We start from the raw sequence: 26869 nt of genomic DNA, 5'->3' as shown, positions 1-26869 counted from the left end.
AGATCTGCTAACTGCCCAACTGAGGACACTTACTTGTCTCTGCACTTCAGTCCAACTGCAATAAATACAGATCAAATGTTCACTATCCATATAATAACAAAGATCTGATCCAAAGCACATTTTTGTTTCTACAGGGCTACCTTAGATCACGTCGTCTTTTAGTATGTTATATATGGATGTGTTGTTATTTAAAGGAAAATAAGGGACAGAGCTGAAAACAACTGTCATTGCCAGTTGGAGCTCTTGATGCAACTGGAGACACTGTCTGAAAAGTAACACCTTAGCCAACACCTATTAATATACTTTTTGCAGAATTTACAGTGCCATTTATTTTACATGGCTTTATAGTGTCTTCAGTTAGCTATTAATGTTTTGAAATAATTAAAATGGAAAATTTAAGAAAGCCTACTGTCAGGGATTTAAAATAATGCACAAAGCTTCTACTGACTTCAGTGGAAATTATAGGTGCTCTTTGGCTCTGGGAGCACAGCATTTGTATTTTGCTAGGTAATCATAAAAAAAACACATTGCATAGAGCTTCGTGCCAGATTTCCCATTATGCTACAGGAATGTCCCAATTGCAAAATGAAGAGCTCAGAAACCAGGGAGCAACGTGGTGTGTGTGGCGATGGGGCCGGCCTAACCTTTACACCTCTCCCTTCCAAAAATGCGTTTTGACTTGATCTTTTATTACCTAACCATTTACTGCTTTTACACAGAGTCCGTGCCTAATTGAGAGCACCAGATGGATGGTGTATAGCCAAAAAAAGCAGTTTGTTCAACAGTCCTTTCGCACGCTTGCCACTGAGTACAGCTTTAATTTATTATATGTCATTCATATCTGTGTAAAATCAGTCGTGGCTTTTTTCTTTTCTTCAATAAACTTCCCCCCAGTGCCCATTTTTGCAGGATCTGAGCGTATCAAAATCATTGAAGATTTTCTCTTCTGACCCAGCCCTGGCAGTATGCTTGTTCCCAAATTCTCGTGCATGGACTTAGGCACTTAATTTTAAGCAAAAAAAATCTCCTTCTGCATATATTCTGTGCAGGAATGTTGGTGCCTTTGGAGAGAAAGTGAGAGTAGGCAATAATTAAGGCTCGAAGTGGAGCCTGTAGCAATCTGCCTCTCCCCCATTAGCCTAGGGCTGTAAGGGACATTTGGGGACAAGAATTTACTGGAGTCACAAAGAACCCCAAATACCTAGGGGTGCATTAAGACATTATCTCAGGGAACTTAGCCACTCCAGGAGCAAATTCTACTATCCCAAGGTGTCCTTCATCACTCGTGTCCTGGAGCTTGTTGTGCTCGGAAACTCCGGCAGCAGCAGGGAGGCAGCGTGTGCTCCCTGGGCTGCCTCAGTGCCAAGCCAGCAGGTCCAGCTGCCTTCCTCGTTGGTTTGCCTCAAGGCTTTGAATCGAATCAAAAGCAACCTGTGTCCTGTCGAACGGCAAAACTCTGGGACAGGACTTCTCCACCGCACCCACAAAGTCAGCTTTTTCTCGCTGGACGTACCTTCCTCCATCTTTGCAAGTCACACTGCAGCATCCCTAGGCTTCAGTCACCGTGTAAATGCAAGGCAGAAGCAGAGATCCTCTCAGTGCTATTTAATATATCCGTACTCCTCTTCCATCTCTCTTACTTGATAACTTACGAAGCAAAATCGTGCAGGAATTGAAAAAAAAAATAAATCTGTAGACTTGTTGTTCCACTACTCCTGGGTGCTGAAGCAAGTTTCTCTAGAGACTGTTTTGCTCTGGGTGGAACCTGTCTCGTGTCATTTTAGATGCTAGAGAAGTAGATGGCTGGCTCAGCCCATCATTTGAACACTGTATCTGGTCAGTGGTGAGAAATGCACTCAGCTCACAGCTGATTTGGCCTTTTTTAGACACCTACCGTAGCGAGGGATGATATATATGCCCTTGGAGTACTTATTTCTCTCTACTTGCCATAGAGAGAGCCCAGATGACTGGCTCGGAGCTGGATGCCTGCAGCCGAGCATCTAAAATTGGGGTGGGCTCCTATTATCCCTGACTTTGGGGTGTGTCTGTCATATTTTTGGGCCCCTGCTCACCAGAGCACCAGGGCACATGCCTTGCTTCAAAGCGGCGCTTCCAGGCTTTGCTGCAGGGAGGTGGCGTTGAGCGCCCGCCTCTGTGCCAGCCTGAAGTAGCTCCTTAGTGCGCTTTTTATGGGGGATTTACAAAGAATAGCAGAAAATATTCCACTGTCTCCAGCTGTGTGCGAGACAGCAGAAAATTCAGTGCAGATCCGTTCAGCTGGACCAGACTCGCAGTAGCGGTAATAAAAATGGGATACCTAAAGTTCGCTTTTTCAAAAGGTGCATGCGGGTCCTCATCTCCATGGCAGGGAGGGTCTGTTTCTGTCACAGCTGCTGCAGCTTTCATTTGTCTTTGACCAGTTTTAAAAATCCTTTTTGCACCATCAAATCTAACTCTATTACAGCAAGGCATTTTTTGCAACTTCGGGGGAATTTCCTACAGAAGTTCCCTACTGTCAGCTATTGCCATCAGCAATGACACCCATAAATAAGAGAAGGTACGGAAAAAAGATGAGCGTTTTCTTTGCAAAGAGTATCATGGCTTTTTAAGTGCAAAAGAAATGGAGGCTTTTCGTGCTTTTGGGTTTTGAAAATGCCTTTAGTTAAACTGGACAATGTATTTGTTTTTTCTGGAACAAATCTTCCACGTTTCACCTAGAAAGGGGAAAAAGCCTTAGCTTTAGCTTCTGTATAAATATTTGCACAAAGTTAATTCTAGAGTTTGTGTGTGATCATCTTTAATTGCTTTAAATAATCATAATGAAGAAAAGAACCACCGACTTTTTACAAGAAGAACTGCATGCAATTATGTATGAAGTTTGAAACAGTGGCTTAAATGTACGAAGTTGGTTGAAATACGGAAGGGATGGATTTGGCTCTACAAGTTTGAAATGAAACAGAGCTGTTTCTGGAAAGCCATTACGAGCGTCAGTTTGGAAACCGGCTATCTCTGCACCTGCTGAAGAACTGCATTAAGACCAGTTTCCACTGCACTCTCCTTTGGCTCTATGAATATGAACGGCAGTAACAAATTTGGGGCTTCAGAAGACCCTATGGACAGGAAAGCGGGGCAGGGCAAAGTTGTGCTGACGTGAAACAAAAGGAGGAAAGAGTAGAGCAGCTGAGAAGGGGCCCACTGTGTGTTTGCAGGGTTTTGAAAACTTGCTGCAGGTTGTGGGCTGATGTGAAAATTTCACAAAGTGAGCTCAGAAAGCAAAGGCTGCCATTTATGCAAGCTGTAATAATGGTGGACAACCAGTTGCTGCACACCGTGCATTCCTCCAGGAGCTGAGCCGTACGGAGCAGTTGCACCAAGCACTACTCGGGTGCAGTGTTGCACCTGGTTTTAACCCTGCTTATTTCTTCTTCTCCACCTTTAGGGCTAGGCAATGGCTGTTCTCTGCATGGATTAAGTAGGTATAAGCATTTACTAGGCTGTGACTGTTTGCTTTTACAAAATTGTGTTTTAGTTTAGTACCTTTGTTTTCTTGGTACTCTTGAAAGAGTCAAGAGCTGCTTAGGGTGAATATCACCCCTTTCTGCTGCTCCCACACTGACGTCCACACAAATACCAAAGGAAAGGTGTCCAAGCCCTCGAGCTGAAGGTAGCTCTGAATTTAAGGAGCGTCCCCCACCCTAACTGCAAGCTGACCGAAAGTCTTGTGTCTGAGCGAAAGTCTTGTGTCTGAGCAACTCCAGGCCTTCTGGCGTTTGAAAACTCAACTCAGATCTGATATTTGGCCTGGCGTCATAATGAAAATGGAAAATTGCATTTTGAGCCTCGGCCTTCCTGAGGAGCAGCCTGTGCCAAAGCCAAGGCGCTGGAGATAAAAACAAGGATTTGCAGGACACCGTGTCCCATGGCAGGCAGAGGTCAGCGGGAGTTTGGAGCCAAGCGGGACTGGCCCCTCTGGCTGGAAACTTTGCTTTTGCCTCTGAGCTGCGCGGCCACTGCAGTTTGAGACGCACACAGGTGTGTGGTGGGGAGCGAGCCATTCGTTTCACTCCAAAGAGGATATTTGTGACCAGGGAAATGGCGGATTTCTATGTGCTCGCATTCCTTGTTTCCTTCTCGAGCAAAAAAGGGACCTTCAGAATGCCAAAATCTTGTCTTAATATTTCACGGAAGCAAGTATTTTATAAACGCACGTTGCAAATGGCAGTATAAATTCTCCACTGTGGAAAATTGCTATCTGGTTTGAAACTAGGCAGGATAAATAGAACTATAAAAGGTTACCTGGAGTAAACAGATAGGGTTTCCAAAATGTACCACATGAGATAGATTGGAGCTCATAGTAATCTATTTTCCATGCTTAACATACGCTCAGCATCAGCTGAACTCTGTAACTGAGCTGCCATCTGTATCAATCCTGTTCCTAGATGTCACGGCCCTGTTAATGAAATCTGGAAGTGAAATTGTAAATGGATTCAGTGAATGGTAGATGTCAGCCATTGCGTGATGGGCAATCATCAATCATCCGCTGTCAGTTATTTCTGTCTCAGTGAGTAAGCCTTTATTTAAAGCATAAAGTAAGAATGTTGCCAGACCACAGGAACAAGCCCTGAGCTGTTTGCAGGTGCTGCTATTCACAACTGCCAATTAAACCCCTGACATTTCCATAATGGCCAAGAGGCAAAGCATATGCACTTGATATAAACATTTTTGTAAAAATTAATCTCAGTTTATCAATACTTCACTTTTTTTTTTTTCTTTTCCAGGGCTATGTACAACATCCTACTTGGCCTATTGTTTGTTTGCTGTAGAAAGAGAGAAATATGAGTTGGAAAGCGGCCAGGGCGTTCATTTCCCCAGGATATACAGTAGATTCCAGTGGCTCATTTCAACCCTTAACTGGGGAGGGAAAGCGCAGTCGGGAGGAATCCCACCTTTGGAAAATGTCGTGTGTGTGCCCGTTGCCTCCCCAGCTTCGCTCTGTACCCTGGCCCTTAGCTGGGTGGAAACGTAACGCTTCATCTGGCAAATGCTGCCCCTGAAGGTACCCAGCCCAGTGGGGTTCTTGGCCCCTCTAAATAATTGCCTCATCTGGATGTTCCTACAGATCTCTGGGTGCGTTACTGCTGCCTGGTCCTTCTTGTTTCCCCTCTACCACCTGAAAAATAAATAAATAAATAAAAATGCAAGCGCCTTTTAATATATGCATTCTTTTCTTTGAGGCAGCAAAAAAAAAAAAATAAATTGTCAACTCAACTTATTAAAGGCATTCATCAGTACCTGCTGCAAAATTATGTATATATTTCATAAAATTGCCAGTGACGAGCTAGCTTTTTGTGTGTGTGTGAGAGAAAATATTTTCATGGAAAAAAAATTATATATTTCTACAGAAAAATAAACTGCCTAGCATTGCCACCTGACATTTATAGTTTGGAGGACATAAAACTTTTCTGAGGTCCCTTTATTTTTTACTCTCAGCTGTTTATAGTTCTGCAGGGGTACACTGATCTATAAGTAAATACAGAAAAAGAAAGGGCTGCATTCACATTTTCAAGGAGCACATGCTGATTGCTCTACCCCATTTTGCTGCAAAGTCCAGACGGAGCCGAACACTAAGGGAGAAACTGGATAGCACTGGGGCATTTTGAAGTTGTCTTCTTCACTCTCCATGGGACTGATTAAGATCACCTAAGTCAAACAACGATTTGAAGTGTATTTTCACGTATTGTGCTACCTGGTTGTAAAATTATGCACTATTGGATGAAATTAATTTCTGAAACCTGTAGGCTTCTGTTAACATGATATATTGGGAATTGGTGTTAGAGGTCTTGCTGGCATGTGTGTATTAAATTGGATGTGATTTTTTGCCAGATAGCTGTGCTGGTAGAAGTGCTAATTGTCAGGTGCACATATACTGGTGCAGCTTTTATTAGCATCACTTATTTTATTTCACCTAACTGAAATAAGCCATCCTGCCTTAAGCACTTCCCTGGCAGTGGAAGTGTGTCTATATTGAGAAGTTTTCTACCCAGCAGTGTATTTGAAAGTGTTAAGTATAGATTGATCTTTGTTCAATTTGCCATTTCCTTTGTCCATGTAGGTTCCTTGTGAAATTCCACATTGCTCCAGATTTCAGGGACAGCTGTTGCTTCATGTACCCAGGACCTGTTTCAAATTCAGCTAATGGAGGTATTTTTCTGACTTGTTTCTTAATTTTTAAAGCATTTTTTCCATTCAAAACCATTCAGTATGTTTAAGATCCACAGAAAAAAAAAGTCTTTAGACATTAAAAAAGAATGTTACAACCTAAGTCATGCTGCTCTGGATTAGGTCTTTTTAGAACTCGAAAGACCAAACTAGCTGAGTTACCCAGGATAGATCAACTAATCCCAGTTGTTTCTTTGTGGCTGTAAAGTAATCTTGGGGGCTTGGGATGCCTACGTGTTCATTATCAGCCAAGATGACAGTCTAATCTATGGACATTCATTTGAGCAGAAATAACTGCTGAATTGGGTGAGGTCATGCTGCAGTGCTACCACATCAGCCTCAGCCTCTCTACACTGAGCTAAAAGGCAAAGGTAAGGGTAACTAACCCACGTCAGGCTCAGTTCCTGCACTCTTGTAGATGTTACAACAATAATAATAATAATATTGTTCCGAGTATGTCCACATGACAATGTAGAAATACCCAAGCTAGCTGTAAACGAACTATTGTGGATACTGGACGCAGTCTAGATGAGACAGCAGAGAACACTGAGAGGACTAATTTACCCTGCTTTTTGGCAGTGTTAGCTCCATATGGGCTAATTTATCCTGCCAGAAAGCAGGCTCATTTATGGCTAGCTCATTTATAGCCAGCCTGAGTACCTCTTCCCTATACTGGAATTTGCAATGTAGACGTACTTTCTATTAAGCTGACAAGTGTGTGATTGTAGTAAGTAAAAATATGGAGGTTGGGATTTTGAAGGCACCAAAGGGCTTCCTTCTAGGGCGGTTTAAGAGGTTACCACCTACAGCAATCTGCTTTGCAACTTCCGCTGAAGCTAACTTTCCCCATGCCCGCATGGGCATGTGGGATCTTGTGGCCACTTCTTGAGTTTACAGCACAGTATCTTAGCTTAAATCATTGAAGAGGATGTGCCTGCATTAAGAAGCTAAACGATGAACTGAATCAGAACAGATGTGTCTGTGGGTATTGCAGTAACAGGGCAGGCAGCTTGGGTGATAATGCTCAATGTTGTTCTTAGAGAGCCCAAACAGAACTGGGCACCAGGTCCTGTGAAAATTACTGCAATTTCTGCTTCAGAGTGCAATAGGAGTTGGGTGTCTCATTCTCCACAAATTCCTTGAAAAGAGCTGTCAGCAAGATCTGTCTTTTTAGGACTGCATAGATCCAAACATTGCTCTCTGGTCGCCTACTGTAAAGTCTGATTAGGTCCATGATCCAGTAAAGAAGCCGAAGCACAAACTTAACTTTCCAGCATGACCAAGTGAGATTTCTAAGGTGCTTAAAGCTAAACATATTTTTTAATGAAGGTTTGTTTGTTCAAGCTCTACCTCCATTTACTTCAGGGTAGTTAATACGTGTTAACACTTCTGGTGCAAAGGGAAACTAGCCTTTAGAGCAGGATTTGGCTTTCAGGGAAGAAAATGGATACCGGCAGCAGTTCTTACTTCTGCCCATGCAGTCACGTACGATGTGCTCCCGGCTTGTCTCTTGCTTCCCTGCCTCTTGGGCTGCCCAGCTATGATCTAGTATGCTGACCTTACAAGCCAAGTAATGACTTTCATGCTGCTGAATCCCATCAGGAACTTCATGTCTCTTGTGGTCGTCTTCATCCATGGCTAACTTGTATTATCATTGGCACGCTTAAAATTGTGATGTTATGTTTCAAATGTTTTTAAAGCTGAAACACACAAGCTCTTTTATTTCTCTTCTGCCTAGTAGGATTATTTCAGCTCCACACATGCAAAACCTCATATTATGCAAGAAATTAATCATATCAGGGTAAAGTAGCTACTGAAAAATTGCCAAACACCATAAACATTGGTCAAAATGCAGGCCAACCATTTGCACAGCAAGTAATTGAAGCTAGAGGTTCATTGGAGCGACGCGTAACTTTTCATTATGAATTAGAAAGCTTTTCAAACATAAAATGATATCTGAGAAGACTGCACTACCTAAAAGGTTTCAGTAAACACTGAAAAAAAGTGCTAAAATATGCTGGAGAGATCAATCATGCTTTATGGTTACTTGCTCCACGTAGTTTCGCACACATTCTCTGATAAACAATGTCCCACATGCTCTGCCCAGACCCATTATTTTCTTCAGCACCAAAGCATCAAGGGCCAGATCCTCATTTGGTTTAAGTCAGCAGAGCTCTGCTGAGGTTGACTGCTTGCCGTTGATTTATGCCAGCTGAAGATCTGGCCTGAAGAGTGACAAAAATGTAATTTTATGTTTTATTTATGGGTGTAAAACAATAGTCCTAAAGGGAGCAGATGTTCCATGTCGAGGGAGGAGGTTTATGAAATGCAATTCCAGACACAAAAGCTAATCTCTGTGGTCAGGGAAGGCATGAGGCCTGTTTTACATGATGAACTTTAATTGAAATCTTGCTCTTTTGTGTTCATTTATTTCTTCTATTTGGGAGCCGACAAGCATCGTTTAAATTACTTACCAGCTGCCAGACACCTTAAAGAGCAATAAACAGTTGACTTAAACACCTGGAGAAGGTTGGACAATCTTCGCTTGTCCTCCCAGTACCTGCTGAAGTGGTATTAATGTGGTATCACATATTTTTAATTAAGTGGTCACTTTGCTGAAGAAATTTCCATCTGTTTCAGATGGAGCTGTGGAGAAAAAGATCATTCAGTTTTATGGAGGGTTTTGCAATTGTATGTCTGTTTTTTCCAATTTGGAATGAAAACCAAAGCATTTTGAAATTCTCTAAAAAAGAGAAGGGAGCGTCTGCTTCTAAGGCTCAGGCCCCAGACCTCTTATTGTCCCCAGTGCCGAAACTATTCTCTTTGTGGACTATCTTCCCTCTGTAGATCCCAGAGTAGGAGTTCCTTGGCTGCTCTGAACCACTTGCCAAAAATCGAAGTAAGGAATCTGAGAGAAAATCAGTGGTAGCAGCCTGTTTGCAGGGATGTCGCGGCTTTTGAAGTACCTCTTCATCATGTTTTCTTTCAATGAGCTGACATTTTTGTGTCCCGCACCACCACACCTCTCTAAAAAGGAGAGTGCATTCATTGATGTGCCTTCACCTTGTTTTTCTGTGGCAGAGGCACATAACATGGTGAGGTCTGAGCTCTTCAGAGGCATAAAGCAGCAATCAGCAGAGCAACACTGATTCACATCAGATGAATTTTGGACCGAAAAGTATAAGGATGAGATTTTGTGCCTGACCTTCCGTGTCCCTCCCCACACCCATGAGGTCAAGTACAGTGCATGGAGAGCTGGAGAACAAGCTGACCTTATCAGAGGCTAGTAGTGACATCTGAATCGCAGCTTCAGATAAAGAGGACAAGTAGAGCCAAACTGGAAGTGGATATTCTCATTTTCTATTAAGAGTAAAAGAGTGAAACAAAAATACAGGCTGAGGAAGGCTGGGTATGAAGAACAGCATGGATTAGGAGCTAACTTTATCTCAGTTTCGTTGGAAATCCCAAATGTAATGTGTGATTTTGTTCTGAGGCAGGATAAGTATAAGAAGTTAGAAATTCTCTATGAACCAAAATTAGAAAAAGAAACCAAAGGCTGAAAATTGGATTGCAGGCAACACTGAAATATCTCATTCATGTTTCAGCATAATTTTTTGTTAATTCATTTTAGAGATCGGGTGCATCTTCATTGTAATACTTTTCAGCACAACAGCAGCAACGACCACAACTTTCCATTCTCAAAATTTCAAAACGGGAGCTTCCAAAGTTATAAAAATGCTTGATTTTTGTCCACCTCCCTGAATAAGAAGTTAGCCCAGTAAGTTTTGCAGAACAGTTTAATTTTGTTAGGTATGTCATTTGTTCCCTCTGAAAGCCTCTCAGACGGACGTTTCCAGGCGCACATTTCCAAGGGCCTGATTCACGTCACGTAGCGGGAGTTGTCTTTGGGTGCAGTCTTTGCAGCCACCCCAGTCACTCTAGACTTCCTTTAAGCCCCCCCAAACTATTTTTTTTTAAACTGAAAGTTAGTCTAAGGTGACTAACGCCAAGGATCAAGTGAATCCTACCCAAATATTCTTGTTCCTGGGGATAGCTACTGTGTTACACTGTGGTGAAGCAGTTCACATCTCCATACACCATATGCAGGCAAACGAGAGAAATGTTTACGTATTGAAGTAACAGAAGAGTAATAAAATGCTCAAAAATTTGGAAGGACTTAGTTGGCAGGAAATATGAACGCACCTAACCAAGTACAAACGCGGAGTGCAGGAGGAATACGTTAGATCCTTGCTTATCACTCAAAATGTGAAAACAACTTAAGGGGAATAAAAATTAAGGCTTTCCAGGGGAGCCTAGGAAAGAGGTTGGGTTGTGATAAAGGGGGAAATAATTTTCTTATCAGATGATCTGTTTAGTCTGGGGAGTAGTTTTCGGGAGAAGCAGTAGCCTCAGAGTTTGAGTCATTTCATACCAGAGCTTGGAAATGCACAATAGAGATCCCTCCTGTCTAGGCAGAGAATGAAAAAATAGGGTCTACTGATCTTATCCAGCCCTCACTTCATTCAGCAGGAATCTTTTCCACTGACTCAAGCAGGATTTGGATCAGACCCTTTTTTACCTCCTATGTTGATGACTGTCTGAAAAGACTTAGCAAAAGACACAAACTAGAGCCCAAGTATGGCACTAAAAATGGCTTTTTTGGGCTGCTGTAAGGAAAAATGCAACTCTCAGAAAATTGTGAAGAAGGCGGCTGGCAAATCAGAGGGACTGTTTTATAGCTGGGAGCTGAGTCAAGCTCCAAAATGTATTTACAGAATTAAATGACATTAAGCTAGGGTGTTGCTAATTCCCTTAAAACCATAAGGAAACACTTCTCAAACAGCAGCTAGAAGGGCAGCGTCATTGCTTGGCAGGTCTTGCTTTTGCCACAGCAGGGGGATAGCTCTGTATATCCAGCTTATTTTATTTATGTGCCCAGCATTTGAGAGTGGTTTTGTTGTGGGTAACAAAACATAGCTCCATTTTACATCTAACTCGGAAGAAAACAATAATAAGAGAAGTGGGGTAACATTTTTATATATGCCTGAGTGATTCCCTTTGCCTGTTTTCAACCTACCTAACGGCAAACCTCACTTCAGCCTACGCTGGTCTAATTAATTTGACAGGACTGGAAACTTGCTCTTCCTGTTCACACTTATTATTCATCTCTTCAGAATGCCCTGTAGGGAGCACGAAGCACAATAAAGCAGTATTTACCAAATCCCTCAATGCTAAATACACCTTTTAAGCTGACTCTGCACAATGCCAGCAGTGAGAAGATCTGACTAAAGGGCAGCCAAAGAAAAACAACATTTTCCAGAGCATCGTCTCCTTACACATGGCTAGCAAGTCTTAGGCAAGGAAACTATGTCTTTTTGCCCCCCTTCAAATTCTGCAGTAGGCTCTGGGGATCCCAGCTTACTCCTACTGTATCCGAAACCTTGGCTGTAGCCAAAGCAAATGACAGAGTGATCATACTCAATAAGATATGATGTTAGTTCACAGGAGCCACTGAGTAATTTCATACAGGCGTATCTTTTAACCTTTCATCACCCAAATTAGAAACATCATAACACAACATAAAACACATCTGAAAAATCCATTGGAGACAGGAACTCAGAAACATGTACAGTAGAAATAAGCGTTTTGAGAATTAGAAAGTGTTTTGAGAAAACACTGAAATTGAATGTTAGGTTTCCTTCTTTAAAATTCTCACTGCAGAAAGGGACCTTTTGCAAACACATGAGGTGATTAAGGAATTTAAAAAGTGAAACACGCTTATTTGCACACACTAGGGGAGAAACTCAGACATTTCATATTTTAAAAGTGAAGGATCTATGAAAGAGATTTTCAGCAGCAAGTTACCAGTTGGGTCCTCAACTGTAATCACCCGCTCCCTTTGCACCTTTATGCCTCTGTAAATCTCACCTTACATGAAGTTAAAGGTTAAGTTTTCAAAGTACCCGAGAAAATTTCTACACAGCATAGGGCAGCACTGCACAAATATACCCACATCAGCCCTAAATGAACTGACTAAATACCAAAAAGGATGGAATCACAGCAGTAGTGCAGTTTTTCCAGCTTTTTGCTCTTAACCTCCAAGCGTTGCTTTGGGTGGCGTTCAGCCAGAGTTAGATGCCACAGTATGCAAGTCACTTTTGCAAATGGGCCCTAGAGCCGGTTTTCAAAGATGTGTAAAGAAAAGGATAGGCATTCAGCGGGATTTTTCACGGCACCTGTGAAAATGGAAAATGAGTAACTGCATAGGTGTTTTGGAAATGAAGTACTAAAACTTTCGAAAAATCTGAGAATTAGATTCCCGACCTGCTTCTGAAAAATTTATGTTGAGTCATTTTTCCTAGATCCTGAACCTCTTTATTATTCATGTTGGAGAGCAGCAAATCCCAACATGTTTTACGAAGGAGCACGTACACGTACATGCACAGGCTTCCTTACTCTCTTGAGTCTTTATTCTCCATTTATGCACTTGTTGACCTATGGAAAACATAATCCTTCCTCCTTTCTCAGTCACCGAGATCTTACACCGATAGGACGTTGTTCATCTCCATAGAGGTATTTGGGATTTAGAGAAGCATGCTTTCCTGGCCATGATGCAAAACATAATGAAGACAAACAGGAGACTCCCGCCAGTTCAGCTCGGTTATATATCAGACTGTAATAAAGAGAGGAATTGGGCTCATTGAATTTTAGATAGAATAACAGCTCAACTCCTTCAGGCATAACTCCTCTCTGTGTTGCCGTAGAGGAAAACCCACTCTCGTCAAACTGAATCTGGAATAAAACCTTGGATAATTGGGAGTAGAAAGGGTCCATTGGCTTCAAGGGGAACTACTGCATGAAAAAAAGGTGTTCTGGCATTGGCCTTTGCTGTGTTACATGAGAAAGATGGTTCTTGAAACTAATTAATCCTTGAAAAGATCAGCTGACCCATCTCATTGTTAGCAATACATTTTTAATTATTCATTTTAGTCAAGCATCATTTGAACACAAGTCAATTTGCAATTTCATTAGAGTACAGAAAAGGCCTGGGGTCTATTCCTGGTAAAAAGGAAAAAATCTCTGGCAAAATTTCATAAAGGATGTTAATCCTCTAATTAATTTTATGTATCAAGCAAGAATTAATGTGTCCTGCTATTTAAGCAGAAGTCATCTTGCCAAGAAGTGCATTTTGTCATACCTTCCCCTCCAGGAAAACCTCTTTACAAGCTTTGTGGCAAAATACCCTGGCAGCTAATGACTAGCTTTGAAGCAACATTCACAGACCATTTGCTTTGATGACATTTGGAGCTTTCGTCTCCCCCCCTCCTCATTCCAAAGTCTATTGTAAGTGTAGTGCTCTCACTGCACTGCCTTTGAAAACTAATCAATAAAGTAAGATTTGTCAGGTTGCATCTGAGGAGTATCACATCTTTTAACTCCTTTCTTGGTTGAGTTGCTGTACACATTTTTAAACTAAACCTTATGAACAGATTGGAGTGTGTTATACTTACCATATTCACAGGCACGCAAGTGTGACGCGTTTCTTTTTCTCCCTTGTATTAACTTCAAAAGCTCCAAACCTATGTCAGTTAACCTTCCATAAAACTGACATTATATGGTCATCGTACATAATCAGATGATGGATTACATGTCAAAAAGTCACAAACAGGGAATGTTTACCCCCGTTACAACTATGAGAATTACCGTATTGCAAAAATGGAAAAAAGTGACTTCACCCCATGCCGAAGAACTCCAAAGAAAACACACCCATGTTAGCAAATACTGAAACGAATCACCCGATTCTGATTAGTTCACCAGCATTGGTATAAATCCGAGAGCAAGGCAATCTGTACGTACGGCGATGGATGGGAGATCAGAATATGGGCCACAGTTTCATCTTTATTGTACTTTGGACTTTGCTTAATCAATCAATGCTAAAATCTTTAGGTCTGATTTCTCATTTCAATGGCTTTGTGTAATGTGTTTCAACCGTACCTCATCTAATTTAATAAGATGCAAGCTAAGGAAGTACTTAAGTTACTTATCAAGGGTTTCAGATGACACATTATTATTGTACTCAAAAGTCAATATTTGCTAATCATGTTAGTACAGGAACTGATCCAGGGCTACAATTCTTGAATTGCAGAGGCATTTAAGATTAATTAAACCTATCTCCTTCTCACTCGACACATACACACATCGCAGCCCCCCTTCTGGAATGGACGAATCAGCGTCTCCACAAGGAAGACCCGTCTAGGCCATGGCTTTAGGATGAAAAGCTGTTAAGTTTCTCAGCCTTCTCCCTCCACCTTTGGTCCAGTCAGTCAGTCAATGCCTGATTTCAGGCATTGGGGTGGCTCGTGCTCAGCATCTCAGGGTTGTGCCCTTTGTCTTTGACACCGGAGCGATAGCAAACCGGTCAACTGCAGCTGAAATCGGGGGAGAGCTGCATGCTGAGCCGAAGTCGGGCCGATGTGTGTCTAGTGTGGGGCAGGCTGAGAAAGCCTGAGAAAGCCCGATAGCTCATTTCATTTTGGTTGGGGTTGCTCATGTAACAGGCTTGTGTGTTAAGGTACAGAGGTGTTGAGCAAGCCTTACTCCACACAGTGGCAGAAGAGCAGTGAGTTGATACTGTATTATGCTTCCTTACTTTTCTTTTACATAATGGGAACGGTTAAAAATAGGATCTGTGTTTTTCTTTCTCCGTTTTAAAGCTGTTGATGAACTTGGCATGTATAGGCTGAAAGATTTAGTGCATTTCCTAGGGCTAGGTACAGCGTGAGCAGGTGATGTGCAAGCTTCCACATGCAGGGCTGCCAATGCACTTTCAGGCTGGATTTGCAGCCCTTCTGCTCTGCCAGGCTCGGTCTCCTCCGAGCATACTGTCAGCTGCTCAGGGGCGATGTCTGCCTGTGTACATGCGCACAGAATAAGCGGCGTGGTGACTTCCTGATAGGATCATATATTTATTCAGAACCTGACTTAGAATGAGATACAGATTTGCCTTGAAGCAGGAGTCTCCTGAGGGGCTGAAATGTGGCTTACCTGCTACCCGTCATATATTACTGTCATTTGTATACTATTGTGGTTTTCCTTTACTCCTTTAAGCCATTATTACACCGGTCTAAACAGTGTAGATGAAATATTTAGATGAAAATAATGGAGCAGAGTGGGGAATCAAGCTCAGTCACGTTAGGCGAGATTCTGATCTACATAGCACTGGGGTGAAACACAACAGCGAGGCTATCTCCACTGGATTAGTCCAGATTTACACTCGTAAATGGGACGGTAGAACTGGAAATCACAGGTCTGATTTACTGTAGAGTTACTGCTTAAGTTGGGGTAATGTAGAGGCTTATAAAATGGGAAGAGTTCTCTGTTGTCAGGATGTTGAATTGAGTTGTGTATTGAACCATACAGGGGTTTGCATGGGTTTTGATCTAGACATGTCAAATATCAGTGTGCAAATTAAAAAAAAAAAAAAAGGTAACTATTCTAGGTACTGCAGTATCCAGTCTGCTTACATCTCCGACCAACCCAGAGATTAAGTAAAATCCTCACATGCCTATTTGACAAAATCAAAATGACACATTCTGGTTAATATTCCAGTTACTGTTGAACTATTAATTTGAAGGTGCTAATAGTGGCTGTCACCTAAGTCCAGCTTCGGAAAGCCTCAAAGCAGTAATCTAGTATCCTCAAGTCATTTTTTGGTATTCAGTCAATTTAAAGTAAAGGACAGTTTACTCTTTAAATGTGTTTTTTTTTTTTTGTCATTTTTTTAAACATACTAATTGATTCATTTGGACCTGTCACACACAGGCTGAGTTACTAATTCCTTTTATTTATTTATTTTCCCTTAAATCAATAACGATGCTGTTTATAGCGTCCTTTCAGAATGGTAAAAATCTCAGCTATTTCTGTGTGCATCTCTCTCTTTGCCTCGGCTGATTGTTAGGACAGGGAATGTCACACTTACCTTTACTGGTTTATGCAAACTCACCGTGATAAACTTAGCTCATCTCCCAGCGGAGCGAGTATCCGTGTCACGAATGTCACCTTTGAAACTGGCACTAATTGGCATTCATGTTGGAAGTCTCAGCGGAATGGCCATAGACACAAGGTGAAATTTTGGCTCTGTTGAAGGCAAGAGGAGTTTTGTCATTGACTTTAATAGGGTCAGGGCTTCTTCCAGAGACTGAGCTGCCTCTCATGCAGATGTTCATACTGGGCTGGGAGCTTCAAACCCTCTGTGTTTGCTCATGACTAATAAAATGTGTTTTGTTGCTAACTTTCGTCCTTCCTGTGCCAGGATCAAGTCCTCTATTCTTAAAAGAATGAGTGAATAAGCCCAGACATGACCTCCAGCTTCTCCCTGTACATTCTTCCCCAAACCCCTTCTCTCTTCTTTCTATTTTCCAGACCCACTGCAAGTTCTCTGTCTTTGGTTGTCTGTCAGTTCTTCTTCTGTTCTTGTCTATTTTTATCCACTCTTGTTTTCTAGACCCTCCGCCTTCAAGCATGCTGTTGCTCCTTTGTCTTGAAGAACAAAATTCCTTTAATTCAGTCTGCCTTTTTCACAGCCCACTGATTTCCTCATGCCCTTCATCCCCAGATTCTCAGACGTTCCTGTTTATTCCCACTACCTTAAATACCTTATCTTTTCTTTGCTGCCTCTCATTTATAACAAAGTGGCTTCTCAAGCTGCTGTACTATATGAGGGCAATCTTTGCCCTTCTTTTTCGTCTTCTCTCCCTCGCAACATTTGGCTTCTGTACTTCTCTTTTTCTCCTTCCTGATTTTGCTGTGAAGATGCACTCTCACTGACAGCTCCTTGATTTTTTTTGTGCCTCCCTTTGCCACTTGCTCACCCCTCTGCCCTCGCAGAGGTATCCATGTGAGAATCCCCAATGCACTTGGCCTTCTGTCTCTCTCTGTGTCTGCCAGTAATGCTCTTGTCCAGGCTTTCATAACCATCTGCTGCTGCACATCCCGCTGCCACTTCAGTAATGACTTGAATTCCTAAGGTTAGTTATTTACCACTTCTTCCTGATTTTCAGCTCTCCATCTCCTTTAGCAGTTCTGTTGCACTTGCCATCTCCTGGGTTGTCTCCTAGATGATACTTTCTTCCATCTTGCTGTCCCTTCTCCTGCCATTGGTTTTCTTCTCCGTCACAATGGCCATCATGATTTTTTCATCATTAACAAGCTGAAAGTTATGATCATCTCAGTTCTTGATGGACGATGTCTGCAAGTTGTCCCCACTTCCTCCCTCCCATGGGAGCTACTGCTTGCCAGTGCCACCTTGTCTCCACCAGCCAGCAATATCCTTGATGTTCTACTGCCTGCTAGATCTAATTCAAGCTATTAAAAAACCCTGTGAAATCTATTGCTTGAAGTTCTGTTCTTGGTTATCTTCCACTCCATTTAGCTGACTGCTTCTCCCGTTCTTCTCTTTCACAGGTTTCCTCTGTCCCCTTTTTCCTCTCTTCGCACTTTCTTCTGGGCCACTCCATAGAAACAGAAGGATTTTTTGGTGTCATCCAAGAGCAATCTTTTCTTTTGCTTCTGCAATCTTTCATTAAAACTCACCTCTCGACTCTGGTATCATGAGCTTCAGGTCAGACCAGCGTATTCTGTGTTCTGCAAAGGACTTTTTTTTGTGTCACGGTCATGAAGTAGCTTGGACAAGGTCTAGAGCTGAAGGATGTAAGTGCCAAGAGCTAAAGAAAAAGGAATGGAAGGGTCCTGATCCAGTTCTGCAGCATGCTTTCATGTATACACACGCCAAAATCTTGATGGTGACCAGAACTCCCCCAATACAGGAATCCAGATTAAATGATTCTGTTTCAGAGTGGGTTAATTACCACAAATTCCAGACTTCCAAGCCCATCAGGACTACTCAAAGCTCATGACCCCTCAGTGCAGCAGTGGATGGCCCTGCAGTGCTGTATTTATCTGTGAGCCATGGAAATATGTGTGGCTCGCCCAGTGCAATTTCAGCAGCAAGTAAATATTTCCAGACACATTTAGAATATGCCTTAGAAAGGACCTTAAAAAGGCATCTCTCTTACCCAGTGGACCGTTGCAAATACCCATCTTGAGCAGTAAAAGGTGAAGCACGCCTATGGGGCTGGAGTGAGAAATCACAAGTTTCCCACTGAGCTCAAAAGAAAGTTTTGCACGTTCCTGCTGTGCAAGGACTTTTCATGTATTGGAGGCTGATGTTCTGTGCATTCAGAGGAACAAATCCTCTGGTTGTGTAAAGTGTCCCCAGCTCCACAGAGGAGCTATGACAATTTACACCAGCTGAGGTGCTGCTCAGTGTTTTTGGTTATGGGCCTTATTTACTCCTGGCTAGTTAGAGTTCCTCTGAAGCTGTTGCAGCACAGTGTGGGTGTAAATCTTTCTTTAGATGCCTTTGGAGCTCTTAGGAGATAGCATGCCTGTCTATAAAGTGGAAGCATCTTTAAGCATATGCCTGGCGTAACCTTACGATAGAATGGTGTCATAACAATCTGTAATACAGCTATTTTTACCTAAAGGAAGATCTGCAAATACAAATGATGTCTACTAAAAAGTTGCCACGCAGGATAATTAGGTAGTGAAAAATCACTTTGTGTTTTTCATTGTTAATTTAGTTTGTGTCTACCTCTTTAAGCACTAACATCCCAGAATAGCCCTAGCTCCTCATCTGCCCGAGAGTGTTGTACCAACTTACCTATTTTTTCTTCTAGAAATTGTTTAGTCAGGGAATGGTGTCAGCCAGGCTTTTATTGAAATAAGTTTGTTAAACAGCTGAACAGCAGCTTCAAGGAGACAAGGTCTGAGGTACTGTCACAGAACAGCAGTTCTTACTCATGGCAGTAAATTAGGATTGGTGTAAATAAGAATTTAGTTGTATGGCTGGAGTGTGAAAGAGCTAATTTTTGTGTATTCACAGAGTTAATTCACATCCACAGCTGCATCACACAGGTTGGGTGGCATTTTCATGGCCAGGCCCTGGAATACGGACAACCCTCCTCTCTCTCCCCACACCACCATGATGCTGGCCTAAAACTGGGTAAGGGCAACACACGAAACCATGACCATCCTTTCTAAACATCCTTGAGATCAGCATATACAAAGCCAGCAGTGTGGATGAGGAAGGAAAAGCTTCATCTCCTGAGTCCTCCTCTGTTGTGCACTCCTCAGGGCAGGTTGATCTGGCAAAGCACAGCATTATATTTCATCGTATTTTCGGGACTTAGTATGTAAGGGTTGGGGATACGAAACTATCCTTTTGAAAGATGTATTTCTATGTAACATAGAGGGGAAAAAGTAGGTCCCAGTGAAAGAAAAAATATTTCCCTAGCAGTTTCTAGCTTTAAAGGTATTAAATTACAATGCAGCTTCCCAAGAGTATCCTTGCAAGTCATTTATACCATAACACATAAAATTAGTGTAAGCCTCCATCAGTGCTGTGGCTACTTTTGTAATCAGTTTTGAAGAATGTGCCCCATCAGTGGAAATATTTTGATTTAAGTTCATATTGAGGCGCAGTCTAAAAGTTACACTCTAAATTACACTTTAAAATAAGTCCCCTGGTACATTCATACAATATATATCGTGTGCTGACTCTGTGTAATTAAATTCTTGTCTAAAGTTGTCATTAAGTTGCAGTAAATATCAAAGCTAGCTTCATTTTAGAATTAGATTTACTTCTTGATTTTAGCTGATAAATATTCTTGTATAGAAAATTAATTAAAATAGGCATGCATATATATAAGAGGGCAGGGCTGGTGGTTGCAGTGCTAGGAGCAAGCAGGCTGACAGTGGCCTCTACCAGCAGCAAGAGAGCTGGCTGGTAACAGGGAAAAGCACAAGGTCCCACACAAGGCTTGGCAAGGAATGAAAGCTCCTTCTCTCATTCCTAGGTGAGAAGTAACATCAAATTGCTTACTAATTAGTGAACCCCAAGAATCCCTATGAATAAGAAAAATTGGATAGCTTTGGAGGGCGGAGGTAACCTTTTTTTGTACACACTCAAGCCATCATGGGTTCAGCTCTACCATTAAATGAAGGGAATGAGGAAATTTCACTGAGTAGATTAGGGGGAAAAAGGGTCAGCTCTACAGAGAATCTAGAAAATGGTGATTTTCAGAAGTTTGATGACGATGAATGGTTTGATGGAGGAGAAAGTCTCAAAAAAAACCCTGTGTCTCCAGAAGAGTTCAGGTGCGCATTCATTCTTACTAGTCACTGGAGAACCCGTCCTGGATTCTCCTGCTATAAATGACTCAACCAAAGACGCCTCAGTTGGAACTTGCATCTTTCAGAAACTGCATTAATTAGTCTGTAGGAAATCAGGCTTGATTACTTTCAGTGCTCACAAAGCTAGTTGTGTTTTTTCTGGAACATGGACAGGCAAATTGCTGCGATGACATATATATCCGACATGTCTTCCAAGAATCTCTCTCTCCCTTTCGTGAATGTTTGAATCTCTCCATTTCCCAAATGTATGCTTGTTTGACATTTTTATAACTAACAGGTGTTTTAAGTAGTTTTGTTGGTGCCTCAGACTTGCTCAAGAAAGTGAAAGAGGGGTTGTCGTTATCTGCTCTAGGCTGATTGACATTATCTTATATCATCTTCACATTTCTTTCCATTCACCTCCATAACTCCTTCTACAGGCTCTCCTCCAACTTTTCCTCATATCTGTATGGTTATCTATTAGGAAACTGTCACTTAGGCAGAGTCTTTTTAGTACATTATATTGTCAAGATTTGACACTCTAATGCAGCGCATTCAAACTTTTTTGATCTCTATAAATTTTTCATCGGGGATGTGGAGCCTTTCATAAATTTCACCTACATAGATTGCTACAGAGCATATATGAGCTTGCTGTTGTCACTCACCCCACACACCTCCTTCAGAAGCCATCCAGATATTCCCCCTACACGTCCACAGATTACAGACTGTACAGCTTTAACACATGAAATGCAACATCCTTAAATGTCAGGAGTGGATGACTTACGCCTTAGAAAATATCTGTATTTAAGATCTAACTAAAAGTGAGTGTAAATTTGAAATGTAGGAGATAGCTCCAATCCCCTGTAAAGGAGCAGTAGTCTCATGTTGTGGAAGCCTTAATAGCACACAATTCCTAGTTGGATCTACTGAACACGCTTAACAACCCCTTCAGACATTGAGGGGTGATAGTTACTGATGGATGGAGAGGAAAAACCAAGAGTTTTGAAAAGTCCATGGGACATGTGCTTGGCAGTGTCTTCTGTGAGGGTCCCATGTCAGCCTTTGTTACTACAACCAATGAACCTATGAGACTCACACCCCCAACCCATAAACAACACATCTTTCTTCTTTCTTACTACTGGTTGGAAATCTGGTGTTAAAAAGAAATCTTCTGGGGTCTTCAGAGGTTTTATATTGGACATTGAGGTCCTGGCTGGTTTGACTGTCCTTCTCAGGAGTGGTTTACACTGAAGTTGCACAAGGCAGCATGCTGAAAATTGAGCAAATGGCATAGAAAACATTTTTAGTCATTCTGTAAAATTCAGTTTCCTTTATTCTTTGCTAATACCTATTCAAGTTCAATAACAGAATAGTTATTAGGATTGTTGTCAACTGCTTACACAGCATTAAAGCTTACAAAACATCTGGCCCTATCCGGGTATGTTGTAGCCTATAAAAAGTAACCTGGAAGACAGGAATTCAAATTTGTGATATTTCTAAGCATATATTTCAGGTTTTTGCTGAAGAACATGAGAGCTAAATATGAGTCTTTTGCAAGTCTTTACTGGTGGAGAAAGTGTTAACAGTTCATCTGCTACAATGTTGCCCAACTGTTATGCAAGCCTTTGCGAACACATTTTTCTTTCTCTCATTATGTCCTTTTTTTTTTTTTTTTTTTTTTTTGTCAGTGAGGTTCAGAATTGTACAGGTCTCTAACACCCAAAGGTGCAGCTAGGTATCTAATGGGATATTCAAAAAGAACTGTTCATCAAGGTCTTTTTAATACCACTTGAATCACCAATGTGACTAGCCATGAGTAACTTTCCTGGGTGCTTAAATATCCATAGATACTTGGCCCTACAGCCATCGCTTGGCAAAACATGCCAGTGTATACTCAGCTTTAGGTTTCCCCTGCACCCCCCCCCCCCCCCAAAAAAAAATTCCCTAAAACCTAAATTGCTGTGCTGAGGCACAATATCACACTTCATTTTGACCAATCTGTCTTCTGTTCAGAGAGTGCGGCAGTGCACGCCGAGCTTCATTCCCATGTCTACACGTAGTTTTCTGGGGTTAAAACCTGAATCAAGTTTTCCCTTTAGTGAGGACAAGCTGCAAAGAGCAGACAACCTCATTAAAAAGGAAATCTATAAATCCAGTAATCCTCTCCTCACCTCTGCTAACTACGTTGTTGGAGGTGAAAGCTGTTAGCTGCAGCTTTTACAAGCTATGCATAAATGCAACCTTTTCCCACCAAAAACTTTGCAAGTGCGCATAAACAATAACAATTTCTGATAAATGCAATCCTGTTTCACTAGATTTATGTGCTAAAGATGAGAACTACTTAGGGTAATGAAATGCATGGGCTTGATTCTCCGCTTGCCTGAGTCATTCCATTACCTCCAGCGCTTGAAGGAAATTGCAGCAAGAGTAGAATCAGGCCCTTAATGGTTGCAAGCTGCCATACTGACATTACACGCAGACAATAGTCAAAGAAATTTATATTTAGTTCCACAAGAGCAGCACATTAGATATTCTTAAGTGTTTTATGAGGCAGGACTTTTCTGACTATTCTGACAAAACCACCAGTATGCGTTGTAACCGGAGCTTTGAACAAATATTGCAGTTATGATTTACAGCACAATTGCCGGAGTCTTCCTGGCTTCGTCTTTGATGGCTACTTACTCAGGCTGTCATTTTTTGCTCCACAGATTATATCTGCCTCGGCCTCTTCCGCAAACACTGGATTCACTGGAGTGTGTTACAGACAATACGGCTCTCAAACAATGAAGCATTTGTGTTCATTTTCTTCTATTTTATCTTTGGAATTCTACTATTTAGGTCACTATCTGTTGCTTCCAGCTACTCTTCCCTGACAAATTGTAGCTCTTTTTAGGCTTAAAAAGATATAATCAATGAATTCATCTCTGTTATTCCTCTGGGTATAAAGGTCTAGGTGTAATAAGTGGTACACATATTCCAAGATTACGTTGCTGTTCCTGAACTGCAGCCCCAAGATTAATTGTGCGTTATAGGCCAAAATTTGAAGAGCTGCTGGATGCTGACCTCTTCAAAAATCTGAGATAAATAACACAACAAAGAACACTGTTACCAAATTTCTCAAATGCTTTAAACATGGTCCCTCACCAGTATGAGCTCGAAGGATGTGAATATGTGTATGTATACTCTACAACACATAATTTTATATACAGCTAACAATGAATGGGTCCTTTACTTGATTGATTCTGTCTTTGTAAAAGAAAAAACACTACGGGTTTTAATTTAGACAGGTAATCCTCAGGTTTTAGCGAGTAACATCACTCATAGTGAGATTGCCCATGAAATAAAAATGATCCTCAGGTATGGGGACATACAGGAATTCCATTTTCATTTAAACTCAAGCTCACTGATTGCACTGCTCATGTAAAAAATTGCTGTGCTCTGAATGAAACGAAGATGAGTGCTTAAGCAAACAGTTACAAATTAATTTATAATGAAACATGACAGTCATAATTTAATTTGGAATGTATTTAAGATTGTTGTTACTATTTGTATAGGCCTTTTTTGCCTGGAGGAAGATGGGACTTCATAGTGAAATGTCAGCTATTGAAATACCAAACTTTTCACGCGTACATGTGTATTAATTAATTAAAATTGTGTAGATACTTTCCTAATGAAGAACTGTTGTCTGCTGCAAGAAGTCAGACAAAAGCTTGCAGATCGAGGCTGGCACATGCAGGATCAGCAGGGCACCAAGAATTACCAGTGAGCACCAGGGGTGCTGAGCATAACCTGTGGGATCGTGTGGCTGCCGCACAGCTTCTCCCTCGGCGGCAACGAGAGGGGACCTAAGACAAGAGCAAGCAGGAGGGATGCAGTTTTTGCACCTCTGCTCTGCTCTGCAGAGCAGCTGCCGAGGCCCAGCACCACATACATCCCTGCAACGTATGTTAGGCAGATGGCTCTTTCTGTTGATGGGGCTACATCACATTTCGGGCACTGGTGTCGGAGTTGCCCTCTCTGCGTCGCTGACTGTGGTCAGAGGGCCTGAAAGGGCTGCACGCCGAACTGCTGCCCCTCGGCGTAGGAGGCACGAAACCGCCTCTAGCTACCCCTGTGCTGTGCTGCTGGTGTTACAGCCAGATGTTCAGGAACACGCGGGGGCTCAGTTCATGTCTGCACCCCCTCAACGTCAGTACACTGCCCTGCCTGCTGCCTGGGGCTGCCTCCAGCATCCTAGAAGAGGCAGAGGGCAAAGCTGGCACTCGCAAGAAACCAGCTCTGCGGTGGGTACTCTTATTTTGCATGCATAGCTAAAGAGTTTATTTTTTATTACGTTTCCTCTTTGTTTCTTCCCAAGCAGTATAAATGTATTTCTTTTTCAGAGATAAAAATACCTAGGCTGTGGAATTTTACCTTTGATGCTGTAGAGGTTGCTGTTCTTTATAGTTATTTCTGAGCCCTAATGAACCTTACTTCTGCCTGCGCTGACTCCACCAATGAAACCGTACAGGGTTAAAATATTTCTCTGTTTTCCACTTTTACCAGATTTGCCTAATCAAAATGGTATAGAGGGGTTTTAATTCTAAGGCAAGACATGATTTATCTGTTTCTAATAGCACCAAGTAACAAAAAGAAGCTCTATTCAGTTTGTTAATTGGAAGATGATACGGTAGGGCATTTGGGGACAGTCAGCGAGGGTGTGACCAAAAAAAAAATAAATCTTACTTTGTCTTGACTTCAGTTAAGAAACCATGATCCCAAGAACTTGTGATTTCTATCTGGAAAGCAGCGTTTAAGACCACATTACAGGCCTTGAAGCGTAATATCAATGCTGAAAATAGGTATTTATGAAAGTAAAATAAAAGTCAAAGCCCCTCTGTTACAATTAGTTTAATGGGAGAGGGCAGTAGGTGTGTTAGCTGTCAGCTGTCAAAAATGAGATGTTTCACACTCGCCAGCAGATAGATTCTTTAAATGCGGTGAAGTACTTAGGTAAGGAAGTGACAGTAATTTGTCAAAAGGTAGTTTGCATCTTCCTCCAGTTGGAAAGTTTGTGAGGGGGTCCTTCCCAGACCCCTTGCGAGAATGGAGTTCCCCTTGTACATGGAGCTCTGTTTTGCAGCTCGGAAGGCAAGCAGGTTGGCTAGATGCTCCTGTAAAAGATGAGCGAGTGTGCTCTTACCCTGCTCTGCAGGGAGACTAGCGGTGGCATTTCAGGAGGGCAGCTCCAGGGCCTTTCTCTCGTGGGCACCTGAGAAAATAAGCGTCACCTGAAAAGGTGGTAAGCTGGCTCTAAACTTTGGGGTGCACTCAAGGACACGCAGTGGCACGTGTTCAGAATGTTGTTTTGTGTGCTGAGCTCGGCTAGCCATAATGTGCTCAGCCTGTATTTCATGTTATGTATCTTCTGTTTATCCCCATTTCAAATCTGATTTGATCCTTTCACATCAGGGAATGAAACCTTCCTAAAAAATACTCTTCAGCTCCCACAATCAGTTCTTTCTCTTCTAGTTAGTTTATAGTCTCAAACCAGAAGTATGATTAACCACATCATCCTTGAAAACGAACATTATCCCGGCTCCTTTTGTACAGAATCATTTCTAGAGAAATATCCTGGGGAGGCAAGGGTTGATAAGCTGAACACTGTCCTAGCAAAAGCCTAACTTCATGTTTCGCAATAACATTTGACATTCTTGTGTATCAGTACCTTAAAAGCCAGTCTTATAATTTTCATATTTAATACTGATGGTAGAAGCCTTTTCTCATAGCCACTTTCTTGGCCAGTAGTGCATCTGGCAAGTTACCTGATAGTTTAGATTTTCCTAGAATGCCATGAAGACAAACTTCCCTCAGATACACAGATCAAACCACATTCTCGGGATAAACGCAATTTTTGCAACCACTGCTACTCGGGTTGCATTTATTTGTAATATGGACATGCAAATCTTGTCTTCTGAACCGTCAGACCACTGCCAGCAGAGGTTTGACAACGCAACAGTGAACCTTGCTACTTCATGTTACTTTATCTGTGTTATTATGGTGACTTTTTCTGAAAAGCTGTAAACATTTTTTCTGGGTTAACTTTGTCAGATCAGGAAGCTGATCCAACTCATCATATGTTGCACAACGGCTGGAGCTGGCAGGACAGGGAACTGCAGCCAGAAACTGTAAGTAATGCTCATTTGGCACAGTAGCGCCTTCGGTAGGCTTAAGGATTTGATTTTATAATCCACTAACTAGCACAAAGAATGGTGGCTAATACAAAAGCACCTTCAGTAGCTTGAAAACCAATAGAGCTTAGTGTTTCAGGACTCCACTGCAGATGGTTATGGTTACAACCAGTGCCCCCACAAAGGATTTTTAGTCTAAATTGAACAAGAGAAGAACTTTGCCACCACTACAGGTAGAAAATGGAGGT

The 26869-nt window shown here is 41.8% G+C and overlaps 1 protein-coding gene across 1 annotated transcript in view; it reads left to right on the top strand.

Annotated features, from left to right (window-relative positions):
- The window catches only part of LOC308192977 (uncharacterized protein), a 238540-nt gene that overhangs the window by 208325 nt on the left and 3346 nt on the right, over positions 1–26869 (top strand). The window contains exons 3-4 of the mRNA XM_080587101.1: positions 6113–6201; positions 26542–26618. Of these exons, the coding sequence (XP_080443227.1) occupies positions 6113–6201; positions 26542–26618 (166 nt within the window). The remainder of the gene's footprint in view (positions 1–6112; positions 6202–26541; positions 26619–26869) is intronic.

The sequence above is a fragment of the Anser brachyrhynchus genome, assembly GCF_964034855.1.
Source record: "Anser brachyrhynchus genome assembly, chromosome: 3".
NCBI lineage: Eukaryota > Metazoa > Chordata > Aves > Anseriformes > Anatidae > Anser > Anser brachyrhynchus.
This window is presented reverse-complemented; position numbering and strand designations above follow the sequence as displayed.